Consider the following 22,460-nt stretch of genomic DNA (forward strand, 5'->3'; position numbering starts at 1 on the left):
GTGCCCTTAGGGTGCGTTTAGTGGCCCCGTTGGGGCATATGTCCGAACCCCCCCACACAAAATGGGATCCGAATGTGTGCGCCGAAGGGGCCATAGACTGTAATGGTGCCGGCAAAGTAAATGTGCGTCATTTTCAGGAGTGTACGCCTACAGGAGGTAAACACCCAGGCAGGGTGGGAGCTGGTGGATTTGGACTTATGCCCTGACGATGCCACTAAACGCAATGTGAAAGTGCAGGGGGGTTGAAGGAAGATGCCCTGAAGAGCACCCTTTTAGGATGTTCTATGTATATATGTTATTATTTGATGTGTACAATGCCAGCAGTAATGCTACACGAGCACATATATTACCGCTTGTCCTGAGGTCCACAGAAGTGATGCTGTGGTACCGCCTAGGGTGCTACTACACCGTAATGTGCGTAAGGACGAAGAAAGAGGGAAAGTGCAGGAGGAATGCTGTGTGGACTGTAATGTAACTGATGTGTCTGGGACCGTTGAAGAGAAAAGTAAAATTGTTTGGTTGGCATCTGAACCGGTATCTGTGTCTGTTCTTTCTGCCCTGTGCACAGAAGCTGAGTGTGCATGAGCTGTGCCGCACCACAGTGAAATTCCTGATGGTGAACCAGAACCCCCAAACAGGTATGCTGGTAGAAGCTGACAAATTTTCTGTGGGAAGAGGCCGGGACACCAAGGCCCTGGTGTCCTCGGTCACGACTACTGTCCTGGCCCCTTCTTACAAAAGCACCCTTACCCACATAGCTAAAGGAGGATGCCATTTTTTAATTGCATTTGCTCATGGATTAAATGTGGCCAAATTGGCCATTTAGGACATTGGGATCACATTTCATAAATTGAGGTGCTAATTCTCACATTTCCAGAATGCAATAGGAAGATTATATTCCATTCTTAAATAGAACATATCAGACAGAACATCTGCTGATGCTTTATAAAATCTAGTAAACCGCATTTAAGCCATAAATTAGTTGCCATTTATTTTTATCTAATTTACTTTTTTAACTGCATTTAATTAGCTTTGATAGTACAATATACTAGAAAAATGGAAGGAAAAACAGATATAGAGACTCTGGTATCAGTTGTGCCAGGAGTAGTTATTAGATGTATTGCTTATGCCAGGAGTAATCATTAGCTGTATCGGTTATTCCATGAGTTCTCATTAACTGTTTCGGTTATTCCATGAGTAATCATTAGCTGTATCGGTTATGCCAGGAGTAATCATTAGCTGTATTGGTTATGCCAGGAGTAATCATTATACAGTATGCATTGGTTTTTCCATGAGTAATCATTAGATGTATAGGTTATGCCTGGAGTAATCATTAGCTGTATCGGTTATGCCAGGAGTAATCATTAACTGTATTGGTTATGCCAGGAGTAATCATTATACAGTATGCATTGGTTTTTCCATGAGTAATCATTAGATGTATAGGTTATGCCTGGAGTAATCATTAGCTGTATCGGTTATGCCAGGAGTAATCAATTAGATGTATCGGTTATGCCAGGAGTAATCAATAGATGTATAGGTTATGCCTGGAGAAATCAATAGATGTATAGGTTATGCCTGGAGTAATCATTAGCTGTATCAGTGATGCCAGGAGTAATCATTAGCTGTATCGGTTATGCCAGGAGTAATCATTATTCACATGTAAAGCGTCATGGAATAAATGACGTTATAATAGTAAATAATAATACAGTATGTATCAGTTATGCCAGGAGTAATCATTAGATGCATAGGTTATGCCAGGAGTAATCATTAGATGTATCGGTTATGTCATGAGTAATCATTATACTGTACATTTGCAGAAAGCAATGTTTTTTTAAGAGCCTCAAGAGAGGGTCAAAGGTGATACATCCTATGCATAGCATATGACATCCAATCCACAATAAAAGCAGATAGTCTGAAGTGCTGCTTGTCCATTAATACACAGTCTAATTGTGTCAAGATTTTCCTGCTCACATCAGAATCCTTAGTTTCCCTTTCCCATTTTCTTAATAGAGTAACATTTGAAAAAATCATGAACTTTGGGTGTTAAATGAAGTAAAACTTAATAAGAATTAAAGTAGAAAAATAAGATCTTCTTAAGGACATTACGCATGAATGAAACATTTCTGCCTCCGCTGAGTGCACAACACGCCATTCCCATGGGTTTTACCCAACGACTGTTATTCAGGTTATATTTTTATATCCTTTTTATGAAACACCTGTCTTGCTTTCTTTCAAGCAGCCGGAGCCTATCGAGTAAAAAGTGATAGATTTTATTTGCTGCAAAGTTTGTTCTAAACAATCAGTGTGAACATGTCCTAAGTAAATCAGTTCTTGTTCTGTCCATAGATGTATAAATGGAGTCATGCAGGTATGAGTAGTTCATTGAAAAGCTATTAAGATATTCGTGGGTATATCCAAAACCTAATTCAGTCCAAAGTAGAGGAAATACTCAAATGTTAGCGACTAAATATATCTCCATTATATACTGTATATAATATCGTTAATTTGTGGACTAAAAATTGGGCAGTCCAACCAGTTGGGCACAGGAGCCACTTTCTAAGTTGTCCTCACTTATAGGCTGAGCAGAATGGAAATTAAAAATGCACAACATTACTCTTCCCGCCATTGCTAATTTTCGTTTAGACACTTTTGTTTTCCTTCTCCTTCCAAGAGCCATAACTTATATTTTTCTGACAAAATTGCCGTCTAAGAGCTTTTGCAGAACAAGTTATAGGTGTGAATGACAAAGTACATTTTACTATACTAAAATGGCGAAAGAAATTCTAAAATGGAGAAAATAGCGCAATTCCAAAATTGTGTTTCCAGTCGGAATGATTATGGCGATACCAAGCTTTTATAGTTTTCTTTAAGTAATGACAGATTTTCTAGAACCGGTAACTTTTAAAATTTTTCTTTGTTGGAGCTGTGTTTTTTTTTGTGTGACGAGTTAGTGGTAAGTTGATGTTTTTATTTATTATGCCCAACCGTGGTGAATGTGGATTTGTAGATCAACTGTGCCACAGGAACGGGTGTAAATAGACAGCTACCTTGGTGTTGACTGGAGCCTCTAGTAGATAGGTCAGGCTTGTGCAGCAGGTAGCCACCAGGTACCACTCCTGGGTGGAACCCAGTATTGCAGCTGCTGACCCCCGGGGTCACGTACGCTGACACTGATTTAGGGCTTAGTTCAGACACACCGATCTAGGATACTGGATCAGGGTTTGGCCACTCATAGGCCAGGGGATAATGTTCATGCACTGGACCAGGGAACTTCAGGAAAAGGGCTGGCTTCACCGGTATCAAGAGATTTTGGATACATGACTGGTCACACCAAGGGATGTTCAGGAACTGGCCGCTCCGGGACCAGGGGACAAGGTTCACCTAGGCACTGGCCGCTACGGGACCAGGGGGACAAGGTTCAGGTTCTGGCACTGAGACCAGGGGATGATTTTCAGGCGCTGGCCGCCCCAGGACCAGGGTACTACGGATACAGGACTGCCCACACCGTGAACAGAGGATAAAGTTCAGACTCTGGCTGCATCAAGATCAGGGGACCTCACAACTCACTAGGAGTACACCGAACACCAAGGGACTTTGGATACAGGACTGGCCACACCAGGACCAAGGGATAATATTCAGGAACTTGCCACTCCGGCACGAGGGAACAAGGGTCATGCTCTGGCTGCTCTGGGTCCAGGGGACAAGGTTCAGGCTCTGGCTGCTCTGGGACCAGGGGACAAGGTTCAGGCTCTGGCTGCTCTGGGACCAGGGAACAAGGTTCAGGCTCTGGCTGCTCTGGGACCAGGGGACAAGGTTCAGGCTCTGGCTGCTTTGGGACCAGGGGACAAGGTTCAGGCTCTGGCTGCTCTGGGACCAGGGGACAAGGTTCAGGCAATGGCTGCTCTGGGACCAGGGGATGAGGTTCAAGTGCTGACCACTTTGGGACCAGGGGACAAGGTTGAGGCACTGGCCACACCGGGATTAGGGGACAACGGATACAGGTCTGATCACACCAGGACCAAAGGATAAAGTTCAGGCTCTGGCCGCACTGGCAACAGGGGATCTCACAACTCACTAGGACACTAGGAGTACACTTTACTAACCAACGATTCAATACATTGCTTGACAACTTCTTGGGGGTGAGGGAGTCTTTTATACAAGATGCCTACCAGTTACTGGCTGGGAGCCATCTTGCAGATGTAGGGGAAGGGGAAATTGTGCAGGTGCTCTGGCTGTAGCGTTACATCATTGATACAATTTTGAGGCATCTGTATCAGTATCAATCTATAATTAAATGTCCTTTATTGATCCCACTAATGTACGGTTATTTGTATTTCCAATATTTCTGATGACGGTCGAAAGGACAAAAACATTACTTTTAAAAATAATTGGATTGCCTTTACATTGAAGAATTTTCTTGTGAAAACAAATATTTGGAGGACTGTGGTCTTTTTGAACTACAGGAGTTAATTACTGTGATAGGCAGACCATTATTTGTAATATTTAGTGCTTCTATAATTACAGGGTTTAATCCAGAGGATTGTCCCATAGCAAATGTGGTATCAATATTCAAAAAGGGGTCAAAAACGGAGTCTGGAAACTAGAGGCTGGTAAGTTTACCGTCTACTGAATGCAAAATCTTTGAGGGTTTTCTAAGAGATGCTATCCTGGAGTATCTGAATAATAGTAACATTATAACCTAGCATCAGTATGTGGATCAGGGAAACAGGTTGGTTATTACAGGAGCACACTCTGACTGTGGAGTAGCACATGGGTCAGTATTGGGCCCTCCTGTGATGTCCCAGGACCAGCCCTTACTGTGATGTAAATACTCCTAGCCCTTCCTGTGATGTGTATACCTGCAGCCCCTCCTGTGATGTGTATGCTCCCATGTCTCCTGTGACGTGTATGCCCCAATGTCTCCTGTGATCTATATGCCCCCAGACCGTCTTGTAATGTGTATGTCGCCATGTCTTTTTGTGATGTATATGGCCCCAGACCTTCCTGTGACATGTATGCCCCCAGCCCCTCCTGTGACGTGTACGCCCCAACTCCTCCTTTGACGTAAATGCCCCCGCTCCTCCTGTGACTTGTATGCCCCCTAACCCCTCTTGTGACGAGTATGCCCCCATCCCTCCTGTCACATATATGCCCCCAACCCCTCCTGTGTTGTGTACGCCCCAGCCCCTCAGGTCATGTGTATGCCCCTGCCCCTCCTATCAGGTGTATATCCCCATCCCCTTTTGTGACATGTACGCCCCCTGCCCCTCCTGTCACGTGTATGCCCCCAGCCAGTCCTGTCATGTGTATGCCCCCTGCCCCTCCTGTCACGTGTATGCCCCCAGCCAGTCCTGTCATGTGTATGCCCCCAGCCCCTCCTGTGAAGCAGTTCCATTGGGGGTGAGTTAGTTAAATGTCTATATAGAAGGATACATATCAAGTTGATAATTTTCTACGGCCCCTGACTGTTGGTATAAATGTCCTGAAAGAAGGTTTGATCATCAGAAATGTAGATGATTCACTGTAAAAGCAGTGAGACTATGGAACTCTCTGCCATATGATGTTATGGTTTATTCACTAACAAAAAGTTCGGAGAGGGCTTGGATGCTTTTCCTGAAAAACATAATATTATAGGTTAGGAGTACTAGATTCTGTGAAGGGATGTTGATCCAGGGAACTCACCTGATTGCTGTAAGTGGAGTCGAGAAGGAATTTTCCCCCCTAATATGGGGCAATTATCATCTGCCTCATAGTTTTTGGCTTCCTCTGGATAAACAGGGTAGGTTATAGGTTGAACTTGATGGACTTCACTCTAAACTTGATGGTGTTCATGCAATTTTAAAACTATGAAATTCGAGTTTCGTGGAGATGGGTATGACCTAACACAAAACATTCATGGAGGTCTTCAGTGAGTGAGAGGCTACCATCTGATATTCCGAGTGGTTTATGAGTTAAAAGCTATAATTTATGTGGCCTATGACTAAAATATAGATACAATTTCAGGTAAATATTAAATGTTCAACATTAAATGCTGGTTAATTTTATAATAAGTGTTTGTAATGGTAGTATTCTAATTACGTAATACATTTCTGGGGGTATGCTGCCAACATTAGGGGGCGCTCACTATATTCTGATTTATTCAGCTCTCATTGAAAGTAATACTGGCTGTAAACATCTGGAGGTAATCCGCTCCCCCAGTGATGGCTGCATTCAGAAAACATTTTACCAAGCAACTATCCTGTTTCTGCATTTTAATGGGAATATATCATAAAAAATAACTTATTGTTTTACTCAGGTTGTATTTCTAAAATAATTATTTGTAATGGGTTTGTTTTCCCATATCACAATCTTTATTAAAATATGAAATAGAAATTTTGCCATTTTCATGCTGGCTACTGGAGATTTTTTTAGACTCAAACTTCACAAAACAACACATGCACATAGTGATAATGAAAAGACCCTGACCCTATCTTTTGTATTGAAGTGTCAGAAGAACCAGCACAGAGGTCATTGTGTAGGAGGGAGAGGGAGCATGGGCAGCGGTCACATCACCTATTGTGAAAAGTAGATCCTGGGTTATCAGCTGTGTATAAAGGAGTTACCTGTCATTACCTCTGATGAAAAGGAGACTGCTGGAAACTCTTCCTCAAAAGATAGAAAGATAGGAGGTATAAGTCTGAAGGCCCTGTTACACACTTCAATGTCCCAGTGATCCCACCAACGATCCGACGTGGATGGGATCGCTGGGACATAGTTAGCTGATCGCTGGTGAGCTGTCACATAGACAGACACACCAGCGATCAGGACCGGCGTGCACGCTGGTTTCCAAGGTAAACAGCGGGTAACTAAGAGCCGCGCGGCTCCTGGATAAACGCTGTTTACATTGGAAATCAGCTCCCATCGTCGCTGATCGTTGGTCTCTCACAGCGATGCGTGCTGACCAGCGGGAGACCAACAATCAAAAAATGGCCCAGGATGTTCGAGCGCGATCAGCGATACCCGGCAGGGGGGCCGGTCGCTGATCCATGTCACACACAGCAATGTCGCTGGCGAGATCGATGTGGCGTCACAAAGTCAGCGATCTAGCTGTGTGTGACGAGGCCCTAAAATGGCTCCAGTGGCAGGAGGAAAATTGCAAGATTACTCGTTTCATTTTTTTAATAAAGATCATAAAATTAAGAAAAGCCATTTTTTAAAAAAAAAATAATACATGCAACTCAAAAACCTGCTTTAATCAGTAGCTCATTTTCTGATAACACATGGCCTTTAATTACTGAAAATAATGACATATGATCATAAATCCCCTTAAAAAGGACAAAAACATGACAAGTCTAAACATTTTTCTTCTTTATTAATAACATGAAAGTGCAACATACACAAGACTATCGTAAAGCTGCAATATTTTACCAGGAAAGAGAAAAAAATAATGTACGAAAAAAGAAAACCATCACTATTATTTCTTTTTTATTAAAATATAGACCTACATTAAAGTTATTCTGCTGCGGTCAACAGAGGAAGGATGCCAACAGGCGTCTACACCGACAGTGAAAGTCCCAGTATGTCCTTATGATCTGCAAGGAATCAATCCTTAATACAGCTTTAGGTCCTGAGCCTTCACCTGGGAGAACTTTAAACCTGTGTCCACCTCTCAACTGTGTCATAGGTGCAGCAGAACATCATTTCCATCAAGGAAAATTCCAGAGTAGATAGACCTGCTTGACGAGCAGGTAACAGGATCACTCCCTCACTAGAAGATGCACAACCACCATGCCTCATATTCACTTGAGTTTACAAGTCATTGGACCATTACATGCATGATTGCAACCTCTCGTGACAGAGTACTGCAATATGTCCAAGCATTACATATTGTTGGCCCTTCATATAAAGGTTAAACCATCCAAAAGCAATAAAAATGGAACCTAAGTGCCATCACTTAGAACACAAATAACGCATAGTGCTAATATATTTAGTACGTATCAGCAGGCAACCCTTGTGCGTGACTGCTTCTTACTGTAGAGCATTTTATGGTTTATGCTTTTTTTCCCATAGAATTCTCCTTGGTAATAGTTGTATAAGTGTAGATCGACAATTAGACTTGAAGGTTTGACCCCACAAACATATTTCTAGATGGAGCTGACTGCATTCTCCAATGAGTGAGTGACCCGAAGAACTAGAAGAGGTACAATAAATTACGGAACATTAAAAAAAAAAAAAAATACACAACCACAAAAAATAAGGCTGACAGGGACTCCACTGTACGAAGACCTATGTCATTATGAGACTAGACCGGCTCGTCACAGGCATGGAGATGCCTCAGAGGGCGAGAACTAGTCATTCAAAAGTGGTGTGCAGAGTTTTCTAAGTGCTAACGTTTCGCCTTTGGAATACTGATAAGAACAACATGCTACAAAATGAGCTCTAAACCTACTCTAGGAAGAAGGCATGGAATCTTTGCTGTGTTTGGTACCCATAGAGCAGGAGAAGTAGTAATGGACATGAAAGGTGAGTGATCCAGGGTTCCTTCCCACTAGAGGTACCATTATGGCACTGCCTCACATGGGGTTCTGTGCTGATGTGAAAGTGACCATATGCCCAGTCCAGTGTGTTAAATGAAGCTCTTTCTCCTTGTAAGCAGGATCTAGAGAAATCCAACAAGGAGATGACGGCTTCACTAATTTAACCCTCACGGACGCTGGTGCGAGGTTCAGCTAGTGAACTGTGGATGATGTTGATGATAGAATCAACGCCAGATCCTTCCAGAAATGTTCGGTGATCTCCTTCTATGACATGAACGGACACCTTACCATCACACACCTAATGGAAAAGGAAAAAAAAAAGAAAGAATTTATATCCAGATAAAGAAGGTAAAAGAATCGGACATTAAGCTGCATCACCAACTATTTCTATAGCCCAACTCCAAGAAGACACCTGGTTAAAGAATGAGCTAATCGGCATCGGCAAGGGTGAATGTCGCAAGAGACTAGGACTTCTATTGTTAAGCTAGGTAAGAAATAGCTGAATGTGCTGAAGAATAATGCTGCCATATGCACACAGTATGTTACACTTATGGGAAACAGAAGTAGCACAAGGGTGCAATTATAAATAATGCAGTGTTACACAGCTTTTGCTTTTTAATTAAGATGGAATGCTATTTTCACCTTGAATAGAACGTGTGGGCGACAATAAAAGAGTATATTCTGAACACCATTTTTCTGTTCGTATGGCATCTATACAAATGCTTAGAAATGGTATAAATATATAGCATTCACTCAATGGGAGTGGAGTTGCAGTACATAAAAACGGCCACTAAGTGCTGTGCTGTTCCGCTTCGGAACACTGTGTGTTTCTGGCGGCTGCGGGACCTGGTAACAGCTGATAAGTAGGGGTGTTGGGAGTGAGATCCCCACCATTTTGATATTGATGACCTATCATAAGAATGGTTTATCATTATTATAATCCTGAACTACCTCCTAAAAGAGGACCTGCCACATCGAAAAAAAAAATGAGTATGTTTCCTGGTCAAAATCCCAATGTTCCCCTGAATCTGCCTCTGTTTTTAGTTTTTTTTAATTTGTCCCTCTGTTGTTGAGATATACCATTTATTCATTTTGGCACCCAGTATCCTAACTTCTGGCATTTAGTCCAAGAGGGTGTGTCAGAAGACTTCTCTGGGGGCTTGTTGTGAAGTCATTTCCCCTCTATGATGTTGCCCAAACAGCAGCATCTGAGATTGATCGATCAGGTGGGATCTCAAGAGATGACTCTGCTCTTGTGAGATCCAATGTAGGAAGACTTTCCTGAGCGCACACAGGCAAATCACATCGAGAACAGTGAGACGAGATTGTGATGATCAAACTGTTTCATGCCCTGACGAGTGGTATATGGGCGGCGTCACAGAGGTGGGAGGACTACACGACACCCCCCAAGGAAATCTCCGACACACCCTCTTGGCAACAAGACAGGAATTACCATATTGGGTGCCAGCAAGAAAAAAGGACTTATTTCAGCAACGGAGGAACAAAAAATAAAACGGAAAACAGAGTCAGATTCCGGGGAGCACGGGGATTTTAGTAAGATAACAATCTAATTGTTATTTTTAGAAGTGACAGACCCTCTTTAAACTCTCATGTACATTTATTTTCTAAACTCAGGGAATGTGCTGTATAATTCTACTGCCTCTGTCCTGCAGTCCTTAGGCCACCTTCAGTGGTCCTTGTGTAAAAGAAAACAGAGCAGACAAAAGATAATGGCTCCCAAGTGTCCACCTACCTCAGAGAGTTTGTAGTCTGCCCCCAGCCCCTCTCCATATTCATTTCTTGTCTTTGCCCTCAGCAGGGTAATGTTTCCATGATACTTATTGCCTGGGACATACTGGTCGGCAGCCTTCAGCTTGTAGTAGAAGGAGGACGCTGCAAAGTGGAGGGAGTCATGGTTGATGGACTTGTGAGTCTGTGTTATTAGATCAACGGCGGCACTGACTCTGGTCGCTAAGTCCTTGTGGGGCAGGAGGGTTTCCAGCAGCTGTGGGAAGGCAGGGTAAGCGATTATATCAGTATTTTTCTGGATACGAGGCAGCCTACTAGGTCTTATGTGAGCAACATCTACCTTATTATATTCAGTGCCGGTGAACTGCTGGATGAACGCGCACAGAGCCTCGGTTTCTGCCTCAGCATCGCTTCCCGGTGTTAGTTTGGCACGATAGCTCTAGAAAACAAAAAAGGATATTCCATCAATCAAGATATGAAGATGATATTACTAGGCACTCAGGCTACTATGATACCTCAGGCTGAACCTAAGGACGGGTAATCCCACAAACCAAACTAAAAACCAAGCGTGTCCACTAACAAAAATTTACAGCTAATAATGCCCAGAGCGCTTGTGCAAAAAACTAATTTTTCATCCATTTCAGGGCAGTCACAAGCCCTCTCCTGTTCTGATCTTGTCCTATGAACAAGCAGTGGAGATGTACCATGCAGAGTTGCTGTGGTTCCTTCTCACTACATGATCAGTGTCAGACCATGGCAAGCATCAGATGGCTGTATTTCACAGGCAGCATATGGACCGCAATGCACAGACAGAACGCAGGATTAGTAACCCGTATTTACACCCTCGTATATGCCTATGAAGCAGTAAATTCGGGTTGGAAGACCTGAATATATTTAGTGTGAACACGCCATTAAGGCTGCAGAAAATAATTCAGGAAAAAACATCTCCAAACTTCTTCAAGAAATGAAAAAACTCCAAAAGCTCCCCAAAGAAGGACAGTTTACTGAAGTGGTTTCTGATCAAAAAACTTGTGGTTTTGAATACCTGAAACAACTGCATGTGAACACAGCCTAATACTACCTTCTTGGCACATTCTCTTTGCAAGGTAAAGAAAATGAATTGCTGTAAGCAGCCTTACCTGCGTATATGCAGCAACGTATGAATGTGACCCATCGAACAGGAACAAGCTGTCGGGGGCATGTGTGGCGGCTCGCTGAGCCTGCAGCTGGGAGCACATCTCAAAGGCTACACAGGCGCCAAATGAGTAGCCAGCTATCCAGTAGGGCCCCTCTGGCTGCACCTGCTTGATACACTGAATGTAGTAGGCTGCCAGATTCTGAATGCTGTCCAAGGGAGCGGCTAAAATGTAAAATAATATACATATAGTTCACGCTGTTAATTTCTGAACAAAAAATGGAATATTTTAACAACAATGAACAAAATACCAGCAAAGAATATAGTAACCGTATAATGTCTGACTATATGATAAATGGAGATGTGGCCCCCAAAAAGTTAGAAATACACACTAGATCTTTATAGCACCATTGTTTGTCCACATAGAGCTGGCACATCCTCCTGCTCTCCAGGGTCTATGTGAATCTTCCATGGGAATCCTCACTGTCTCTTTCCTTACTCCTAGGAGAAATATGGAGCTGGGATCAGAAGTCTGTCAGCTCTATCTAAGCCACAGAGTATAGAAGAGTAATAAAATATATGGTGGATTTAGTGGGCTAGGCAAGATTCATTGTAATACATGAAATTATATTACATATTGGCCCCGATTCATCAAGATGGGCGATTCTCAGTCTTAATGAGGAGGTGTGGTAGAGCAGATGCAACTGGTTCTTTAGGATTCGCTTGCCTCTGTGTGCACCTCAACACCAGTCTTACTTCAGTCCCTGCTGGAGTAAGATTTGTGGTATTGTGAACGCCGCTTGTATGAACTTGACGAGTGAGGATCACCACGACGCGTCAGGCCCCCATCGCTTCTCACTTTGTTGGAGCTGGGGCGAGGATGGCGTGAAAACGATAAAAGTTACATTATTTGAGCAACATTGAGTTTGGTAAAAAAGGACAACTTTGCAAAGTTATTTTTCACCAGAAATCCTCCGAAAAATCTTTGAGTTCGCTCATTGTTTCTTGACCACAAAGTACATTGGGGATGATATGACTGAAGTGGTAAAGCAACCACCTAACTTACCTTTTGTACACTGCAGTCCATAGCAGGAGATGCTGAGTTTTACAGCCAGATTCTGGAATGCAGAGATAGATCCTTCAATGGGGTGCACCAGGAAGAGATGATGTTCGTTACTTTGTACATCGTTCAGCTTGGCAATAGTGGAAGCATCGGGGTTCACCAGGAGATTATTAAGATCTAGGAAGCTTAGATCTGGTTGCGCAGAGGTTTTCCGAGAAGGCTTGGACTCTAAAAAGGTAATGGTTGCCAATAATAGGTTATGTAAAAGAAAGAACTTGTCCATACTTGTTCAACATTCACTACTTTTTGTTTTTAGTTTTTACTTTTTTCATTGGTTTCTCCTATTTTTCCTACTCCCACTAACCCTGTACATTCGGTACCAATAGGACTTTTCCCTACTGGATACTGTATTTACCACTTGTCTATCGGCATAGACCTTGTCAATGCGATGGCGGTAGATAATGAACAGCCGAACAGATGGGAACCATATTACAGATTTTGTATTGGGGGCCAGGAACTTCAAGTTCTGCCTTTGCGCATCACAAACTAGTGAAACTCCCACATATAAATTTTAAGGGCTGGTCCACAAAGACATGCTGAAGTGATAACTTTTCTTACAAACAACTTCCCGGCCACATTTTTAAGAATGTTATGAATAGATGCAATCATTTCATTAGGGATAGAAGCTGGATGAAGTGTTTCTCACGTCACGTGCTCATACACAAGACCGATTATATAGGACAAATGCTATCCATGATTTTCACAGCCAGTACCTATATTATTCTATGGGGCGGTGCACATGGCCAATTTTTTTCCCTCGGACCACTTGGTGATTGATTTTTTTTTTTTTTAAATTCGTTTATTAAACCATAAACAAGACAAACAACATACACACTTATATATGATGATAAGCATTGCATAAAGCACATACACTTTCCACAGTATTGATATAAAACAAAATGTATACGTCGGTTTACATATGGAATAAAATGTAGTGTGAGGTAAACCATGCAAGCTTTTATATTGTTATTCGATCAATAAAGTCTTTTTAAATTCCTAAACCAAACTTTAACTACCAGTTCGCAGCCTAGTTCTACATAATCAGCTAATTATTATGTGATGTCTCCCTCCTACAAGGTAAGATGAGAGGAATTCCACCTCTCCCAGATCTTTTCGAATTTGCCCAGGCACCCTCTATTTCGATACAGCATACGCTCATATGGAATAACCGCATTCACCAACTCAATCCAAGTCCTCAGGGAGGCATATGAGCTCCCCATCCAACGCAGTGCCAGAACCTTTCGTGCCATAAATAACGTTTCCCGTAAAAAAATCCCGATATAATGACCCCAAGATTCATCATCCCACACCCCAAACAGGCAAACCAGTGGCTCAAGGGGAACAGGAGCTTGTACCAGGGAAGTTAATAAAGACGTCACCTCCTTCCAATATTGTGCAATAATAGGGCATTGCCAAATCATGTGTATAAAGTCTGCATCCAATGAGTGACATCTCAAGCATTCCGATGATTGGAATCTGCCCATCCTGAATAGTCGGGTCGGGGTCAGATATGATTGATTTATAATATATAATTGTGTCATTCTGTTATTGATAGACGGAGACACCCAGATCGGAGATTCCAGAATTTCTCCCCATTCCTCTCCTTGTGCATCCGGGATGAGCCTCTCCCACTTCCCTTTAACTGAGTTTATGGTGGATTCCACCCCTACCGATAGTATATATGTGTACAAAGTGGAGATGAGACCCTGGGGACCTTGCGATTTAAGGATGCCTATCAAGGGCAGAGACGATATAGCTTTGTTTACCCCCATATTTCTCATATGTGATTGAAAGGCCGACCTCAATTGTAGATAACGGAAAAATTGGGATCTTGGGACGTTACATTTGACCTGTAATTGTTCAAAAGACACCAAGGTTTCATGATCGTGCAAATCGCATACCGAGGAAACATTGTGCAGAGTCCAGAACTCGGCAGACGGGTGTTCAAGCAATGCCGGAAAATAACCATTATTCCACAGGGGCATTTCAGCCACTATGTCTCTAAATCCAATTACTCTCTTAATCTGCCTCCACACTGATCGTGCCAGGCGAAGCAGAAGCAGCAAACGAGGGACATTTATTTTTTCCAATTCTAAGAAGCCCAGCGGACAGCTAACTCGTGCGGCGTGGAGCAAGTGGCTTTCAGAGTTAGGGAGGTGATCATCAGGCATCCACTTGCATATGGATTTGGCCTGTCCAGAAAGATAATATAGAAAAAAGTCTGGTAGCGCTGCCCCACCTTCCCTTTTTGGTCTTTGCAGAGTGGACAGCCTGAGTTTGGGCCTAGCTTTTCCCCATATAAAGGATGTAATTTGAGAGTTCAAATTTGCAAAGAAGGATCGGGGTACTACCACGGCACTGTGCTGAAGAGAGTAGCTGAGCTTAGGGAGCAGTATCATAGAATCATAGAATCGTAGAGTTGGAAGGGACCTCCTGGGCCATCTGGTCCAACCCCCTGCTCAAAGCAGGATTCGCTAAATCATCCCAGTCAGATGTCTGTCCAGCCTCTGTTTGAAGACTTCCATTGAAGGAGAACTCACCACTTCTCGTGGCAGCCTGTTCCACTCATTGATCACTCTAACTGTCAAAAAGTTTTTTCTAATATCTAATCTGTGTCTCCTCCCATTCAGTTTCATCCCATTGCTTCTAGTCTTTCCTTGTGCAAATGAGAATAAAGTTGATCCTTCTACAATGTGACAGCCCTTTAGATATTTGTAGACAGCTATTAAGTCTCCTCTCAGTCTTCTCTTTTGCAAACTAAACATTCCCAAATCCTGCAACCTTTCCTCATAAGACAGGGTTTGCAGACCGGTCACCATTCTGGTCGCTCTTTTCTGAACTTGCTCCAGTTTGTTGATGTCTTTTTTAAAATGTGGTGCCCAAAACTGGACACAATATTCCAGATGAGGTCTGACCAAAGAGGAGTAGAGGGAAACAATGACCTCACGTGATCTAGACTGTATGCTTCTGTTAATACATCCTAGAACTGCATTTGCCTTTTTTGCTGCTGCATCACACTGTTGACTCATATTCAGTCTGTGATCTATTAGTATACCCAAGTCTTTTTCACATGTGCTGTCACTTAGCCCTATTCCTCCCATTCTATATATGCTTTTTTCATTTTTATTGCCCAGATGTAGTACTTTGCATTTCTCCCTGTTAAAAAGCATTCTGTTAGTTACTGCCCACTTCTCCAGTTTATTTAAATCTTTTTGAATCCTCTCTCTCTCTTCTCTAGTATTAGCTATCCCTCCTAGCTTTGTGTCATCAGCAAATTTAATCAGTTTACCCTCAATTCCTTCATCTAAATCGTTGATAAAGATGTTGAACAATACAGGGCCCAGGACAGAGCCCTGTGGTACCCCACTTGAGACATTCTTCCAACTGGATGTGCAGCCATTTACGACCACTCTTTGGGTCCGATCACTAAGCCAGCTATGAATCCACCTAACAGTTGCCTTGTCCATTCCATACTTAGTCATTTTTTCAATAAGGATTGTATGAGAGACTTTGTCAAATGCTTTGCTGAAGTCAAGATATACTATATCTACAGCATTTCCTTGATCCACCCAATCAGTGATACCGTCATAGAAGGAAATTAAGTTAGTCTGACATGACTTATTAGTTACAAACCCATGCTGACTCTGTTTGATCACTTCATTCTTATCCAGGTATTGACTTACATGTTGTTTAATAATTTGTTCAAAGATCTTTCCTGGTATAGAAGTCAGACTCACCGGCCTATAGTTGCCTGGGTCCACCTTCTTCCCCTTTTTGAAGATAGGAACAACATTTGCTCTTCTCCAGTCTTCTGGCACTTCTCCTGTTCTCCAAGAATTTTCAAAGATTATGGAGAGTGGTTCAGAAATTTCTTCTGCTATCTCCTTCAGTACTCTGGGGTGTAATTCATCTGGACCTGGAGACTTGAATTCATTTAGGTTAGCTAAGTGTTTCCTCACTATCTTTCTGTTTATAGATATCCTGGATTCTTCTATTCCCTTAATAGGACAGTGAATAACAGTTGGTGTTACATTTCCTTTCTGAGAGAAAACAGATGCAAAATAGGAATTTAAAAGTTCAGCCTTCTCAACATCCTGTCTTACCATTTCATCATTTTCATCCTGTAAAAATCCTATAGCATCTTTGACTTTTCTTTTACTTTTGACATATCCCCAAAATCCTTTATTATTGCTTTTGACATCTCTTGCAAGCCTCAATTCATTTTCAGCTTTAGCTAATCTGATTTGAGCCCTGCAGATTCTGCAGACAGCATTATATTCTTCTTTAGATATGCCTCCCTCTTTCCATTTTATAAACATTTTTTTCTTCCTTTTTAGCATGTGCTTAAGTTCTGTGTTCACCCATCCTGGTTTCCTTAAATGCTTCCTATTCTTCCCTCTTTTCGGAATTGTTAACAACTGTGCTTTGAGAATTTCATTTTTCAAGATTTCCCATCCTTCCTGGACATTTTTGTCTTTAAGGATATCCAGCCATTGGATCCCTCCAATTATCTTTCTGAATCCCTTAAAATCTGCCTTTCTGAAATCTAACCTTGACGTCTGAGTCTTCACAGGTCTTCCGCCTCTAGTTATCCAAAATTCTAAAATAGCATGGTCGCTACCTCCTAGGGTTCCAGCCACTTTTACCTCCTCAACCATTTCCTCCCTGTTTATAAGGATTAGATCCAAGGTAGCAGTTCCCCTTGTTTTCTCCCCTACCTTTTGGAAGATAAAGTTGTCAGCAAGAGAGGATAAGAATTTCCTTGACCTGTTAGTTTTGCCTGAGAGAGATTCCCAACAAATGTCTGGATAGTTGAAATCTCCCATGACAACTATGTCATATTTTTTGGAGAACTTGGCCATTTGATGCATAAAGAGTTCATCCATATCTTCAGCTTGCACAGGTGGCCTGTAGTAAATGCCTACAATGGTGTCCTTTCCATTGTTCTGTCCTTGTATTCTTACCCAAACAGTTTCCATTTTGATTAAATTAATACGTCCGGCTACAGAAAGCGGGGGTTTACTCCAAATTAGAAATTTAGCTTTAACCTTTTCCAACAATGGGTATATGTTGAGCCGCAAATCCAACAAACTGCTTTGAGATATGTGAACACCTAGATATTTGAAACTGGGTACAATAGGTAATGAGGAGAGGGCTTCCAGTCGTGGCATCGGGGCATGGGAGAGGGGCATCAGGGCAGACTTTTCCCAATTTATATATAAGCCAGAATATTTACTGAATTTATTGATAGTGGCTATTACCCGTGCCAATGTGTCCTCCGCGCTACCCATAAAAATTACCATGTCATCAGCGTATAAGCCTATGGTGTCTACTCGACCCGCTATTTCTATACCTTCAATATTAGGGGAAGATCTTATACGAATAGCCAATGCCTTGATCGCCAGGGCAAAAAGGGCTGGAGAAAGGGGACAACCCTGACGGGTTCCCCTATGTAATGAAAAGGACTCAGATATAGAACTATTTACAATGACACGAGCCTTAGGTTTCATATATAATGTACTAACCCATTTTAGAAACCTGTCGCCAAACCCATATTTCTGTAAACATGCACATAGGAAGGGCCACTCAAGGGAGTCGAAAGCCTTGGCCGCATCCAGCGATGCCAATGCCCATTGATTATCTGGTACCAGGGAGCTATATTGGACCACCGACTGGACTCGTCTAATATTAATAGAAGTGCTTTTACCAGGCATGAAGCCAGTTTGATCAGGATGTATAAGTTCTAATATAATCAAATTCAACCTGGTAGCCAAAATTTTCGTAAAAATCTTATAGTCCACATTCACTAAGGACTCTGGCATAGACCCTCCCTCCCAAATCCCTTGGAACACCATCAACAACAGTGGCGCTAATATCTCCCGGTATTTCCTATATAATTCAATGGGAAACCCATCAGGTCCAGGGGCCTTCCCAGACGCCATGCCCGTTATGGCATTCTCTATCTCCTCCAGAGTAAATTTAGCATCCATAAAGGTCCGCGGGGAAGGGCTTAGACTGGGAAATGTGATATCCGACAGGTATTCCAAACACGCCTGACTATCAACACCACTTCTAGAGTTGTACAGTGATCTATAATAGTTATGGAAGCAGCTCAGTATCTCTTCAGTTGAAGACACCAGAGTACCATCTAAGCTACGGATCTGTAATATTGTGTTAGTAGTGTTGTGCTGACGTACCAAATAGGCCAAGAATTTACTTGCCTGGTTCCCCAGCTCAAAATAAGATTGACGGGCAAAAAGGAGATTTTTGTGTACTCACCGTAAAATCTCTTTCTCTTAGCCTCTAATTGGGGGACACAGAACCATGTGTTATGCTGCTGTCCACTAGGAGGCGACACTATGCATAATCTGAAAAAGATTAACTTTGGCTCCTCCTCTGCAGTATACACCCCTGGACGGCGTCAGCCTTCTCCAAGTTTTGTGCAAAAGCATTAGGAGGAACGTAACCAAATAACATAACCATGCCTGTAAGAAGGCTACTATGTACGAGCTCAAAGAACAATATGAGAACTCAACCGTAAACAACGGCCCATAAGGGCAACAGGGTGGGAGCTGTGTCCCCCAATTAGAGGCTAAGAGAAAAAGATTTTACGGTGAGTACACAAAAATCTCCTTTACTCTGTCGCCTCATTGGGGGACACAGAACCATGGCACGTCCCAAAGCAGTCCCTGGGTGGGAAGCAATGGACGAATAATGTGCTAGCAGGTCCATAAATTTGGGGCACTGCCGCCTGCAGAACCAGTCTACCCAGGCTCGCATCCGCTGAGGACTGGGTATGAACACTGTAGTGTTTCGTAAACGTGTGTAGGCTAGTCCAAGTGGCCGCCTTACACACTTGTTGTGCCGAAGCCTGATGCCGAATGGCCCAGGAGGCCCCTACTGCCCGTGTACAGTGTGCCGTGATACCGGCCGGAAGAGGGGAACTGTTAAGTCGGTAGGCCTCATGTATGGTGGACTTGATCCACCTGGCAAGGGTAGTCTTGGAAGCCGGCAGTCCCTTGCGACTACCTTCTGGAAGAATGAAGAGGGAATCAGACTTCCGGAAAGGTGCAGTCCTGGACACGTAAATCCGCAATGCTCTGACGAGGTCAAGCGTATGCAGAGCCTTCTCCACTCTATGAACCAGAACCGGGCAAAGGGATGGCAGTGAAATCTCCTCATTGAGGTGAAAGTTGGACACAACCTTCAGAAGGAAGGATGGTACCGTGCGGAGAACCACCTTGTCCTGGTGAAAGGTTAGGAAAGGCCGTCTGCAGGAAAGTGCTGACAATTCCGACACTCTGCGTAACGAGGTGATCGCCACTAGAAAAACCACTTTCTGAGACAGAATGGAGAGTGGAACTCCTCTAAGAGGTTCGAAGGGTGGAGCTTGCAATGCTGTCAGGACCAGATTGAGGTCCCACGTATCCAGCGGACGTTTGTAGGGAGGAACCAATCGGGAAACTCCCTGGATGAAAGTCCTTACTTGCGGTTTAATAGCAATGCGCTTTTGAAAAAGGACTGAAAGCGCCGACACCTGACTCTTAAGCGAGCCTAAGGATAGCTTGGCGTCTAGGCCCGATTGAAGAAAACCTAGTACCTTCGGGAGGGAATAAGGGAGTGGGACTTGTCCATGAGATTCGCACCAAGAAAAGAAAGCTCTCCAGGTACGATAATAGATCTTGGCGGAGGCAGGCTTCCTTGCCCTGATCATAGTTGCAATGACTGCCGGTGAAAAACCTGCCTGGGTTAGAATCCAGGTTTCAAGGGCCATGCCGTCAAATTGAGAGCCCCTGAATTCTGATGGAAGAACGGACCTTGAGACAGAAGGCCGTGACGGTCGGGTAGACGCCAGGGGACGTCTGCTGTAAGTTGAACGATGTCGGCGTACCATGTACGTCTGGGCCAGTCTGGCGCGATGAGGATGGTTGGAACTCCCTCTTGCTTGATCTTCCTCACGACCCTGGAGATTAGGGGGAGGGTTGGAAAAATGTACAGGAGTCGGAACTGGGACCAGTCCTGGACCAGGGCATCCGCTCCGAGCGACCGCGGGTCGTGTGTCCTGGCCATGAAATTGGGGACCTTGGTATTGAGATGGGATGCCATTAGGTCCACCTCCGGGGTTCCCCAGCGTTGACAGATCTGGTAAAAAATCTCGGGATGGAGAGACCACTCCCCCGAGTCCATTCCTTGCCTGCTGAGGAAGTCGGCTTCCCAGTTTTCTACACCCGGAATGTGGACTGCAGAAAGTACCGACCTCGTGTCTTCCGCCCAGCGGAGGATATGCGCCACTTCTCTCATCACCTGGGCGCTGCGGGTCCCGCCTTGGTGGTTCACGTATGCCACAGCCGTGGCATTGTCCGACTGTATCCGTATGTGCGAGGCTCTCAGTGCCAAGAGGATGGCCTTGATTTCCAGAATATTGATGGGCAATGTCACTTCCCTCGGTGACCACTTGCCTTGTGCCCTGTGATGTAGGTGCACCGCCCCCCAGCCTGTCAGGCTTGCATCGGTAGTCAGGATCTTCCATTGTCCTGAGAGAAAGGGCTTCCCTTGTGTAAGCGAGGTTGGTTTGAGCCACCAATGCAGGGACCTCCTGGTTGACGACGTCAACCTGAACTCCCTGTCGAGGGAGAAGGGATTCCTGTCCCAAGACCTGAGTATGGCTAGTTGAAGGACCCTGAGGTGAAACTGGGCAAATGGCACTGCCTCTATTGCTGCTGCCATCCGGCCGAGGACTCTCATGGCAAACCGGAGAGATCGAGGAGGACTGCGAAGGAGTGTACGAACTCCCAGACGGATGGCCAGTGTCTTGTCCTTGGGAAGGAGCACCAGGCCCCTGGAGGTGTCGAATAACATTCCCAGGAATGTTAGAGTCTGACTTGGGATAGTCGACAATTTCTGTAGGTTGACTAGCCATCCCAGGCGACTCAGTGTGTCTATTGTGATTGAGACACTGACCTCGCAGTCTTTGAAAGTGGGAGACTTGATGAGTAGGTCGTCCAGGTACGGGATGACTAGAATGCCTCTTGAGTGCAGAACGTCCATGGTGGCCACCATGACTTTGGTGAACGTTCTTGGAGCCGTGGCGAGTCCGAACGGAAGGGCGACAAACTGGTAGTGGTTTTGGTTGACCGCGAACCTGAGAAACCTTTGGTGGGCGGGAGCAATTGGTATGTGCAGATACGCATCCTGTATGTCTATGGAGGCAAGGTATTCTCCCTGCTCCATGGATGCAATGATGGACCGGAGGGACTCCATGCGGAACCCGTACGTAATTGTTGAGCTGTCTTAGGTCCAGGATGGGTTGGACGCTGCCTCCTTTCTTGGGGACTATGAACAGATTTGAGTAGAACCCACGGAATCTCTCGTTCGCAGGAACCGGCACCACAACTCCTGCTAGAAGGAGAGAGGAGACCGCTTGGTGGAAAGCACGAGCCTTGTCTGGTGGTGTTGGAGGAATAGAAAGGAAGAAATGGTTCGGTGGAGCGGAAGTGAACTCTATCTTGTATCCGGAAGACACTATTTCCCTGACCCACCTGTCTTCTGTAATAGGCAGCCAGACTTGCTAGAAGAGTAAAAGTCGGCCGCCTACTGGTGGGGTGTCTTCCGGAGTTCGTGAGTCATGATGAAGCGAAGTTCTGAGGTTTTCCTCCCTTGGGTTTCGCTTGGCCTGCTTTCGACTGCCAAGCCCTGTCCGGTCGCTGCTGCGTCCGTGGGTTGTCCCTGCGTGGAGAGCGGTTACGGTTTTGCGCTGGGCGCGAGACGGACAAGCCCGAGGAATTCCGAAAGGATCGGAATCGCGTCTGGTTTCTTCGTTTAAACGTGCGTTTCGGTTTTAGTTGAGGGAGAGAGGTACTCTTACCCCCAGTGGCATTGGCTATCATTGTGTCCAACTTTTCACCGAAAAGTCTTCCAGTAAGGTACGGAAGTCGCG

The 22,460-nt window shown here is 44.1% G+C and overlaps 1 protein-coding gene across 1 annotated transcript in view; it reads right to left on the minus strand.

The window, feature by feature from the left end:
* Nucleotides 1-7,334: 7,334 nt before the first annotated feature.
* FASN (fatty acid synthase) overlaps nt 7,335-22,460 on the minus strand; it is an 88,217-nt gene continuing 73,091 nt past the window's right edge. Inside the window, exons 39-43 of the mRNA XM_073588141.1 lie at nt 12,467-12,691; nt 11,405-11,625; nt 10,606-10,704; nt 10,270-10,521; nt 7,335-8,814 (exon numbers count right to left, since the gene is read on the minus strand). Of these exons, the coding sequence (XP_073444242.1) occupies nt 8,677-8,814; nt 10,270-10,521; nt 10,606-10,704; nt 11,405-11,625; nt 12,467-12,691 (935 nt within the window). The 3' untranslated portion in view covers nt 7,335-8,676. The remainder of the gene's footprint in view (nt 8,815-10,269; nt 10,522-10,605; nt 10,705-11,404; nt 11,626-12,466; nt 12,692-22,460) is intronic.

Source organism: Dendrobates tinctorius, unplaced genomic scaffold (genome assembly GCF_039654945.1).
Source record: "Dendrobates tinctorius isolate UK_male_01 unplaced genomic scaffold, ASM3965494v1 ptg000103l, whole genome shotgun sequence".
Taxonomy (NCBI): Eukaryota; Metazoa; Chordata; class Amphibia; order Anura; family Dendrobatidae; genus Dendrobates; species Dendrobates tinctorius.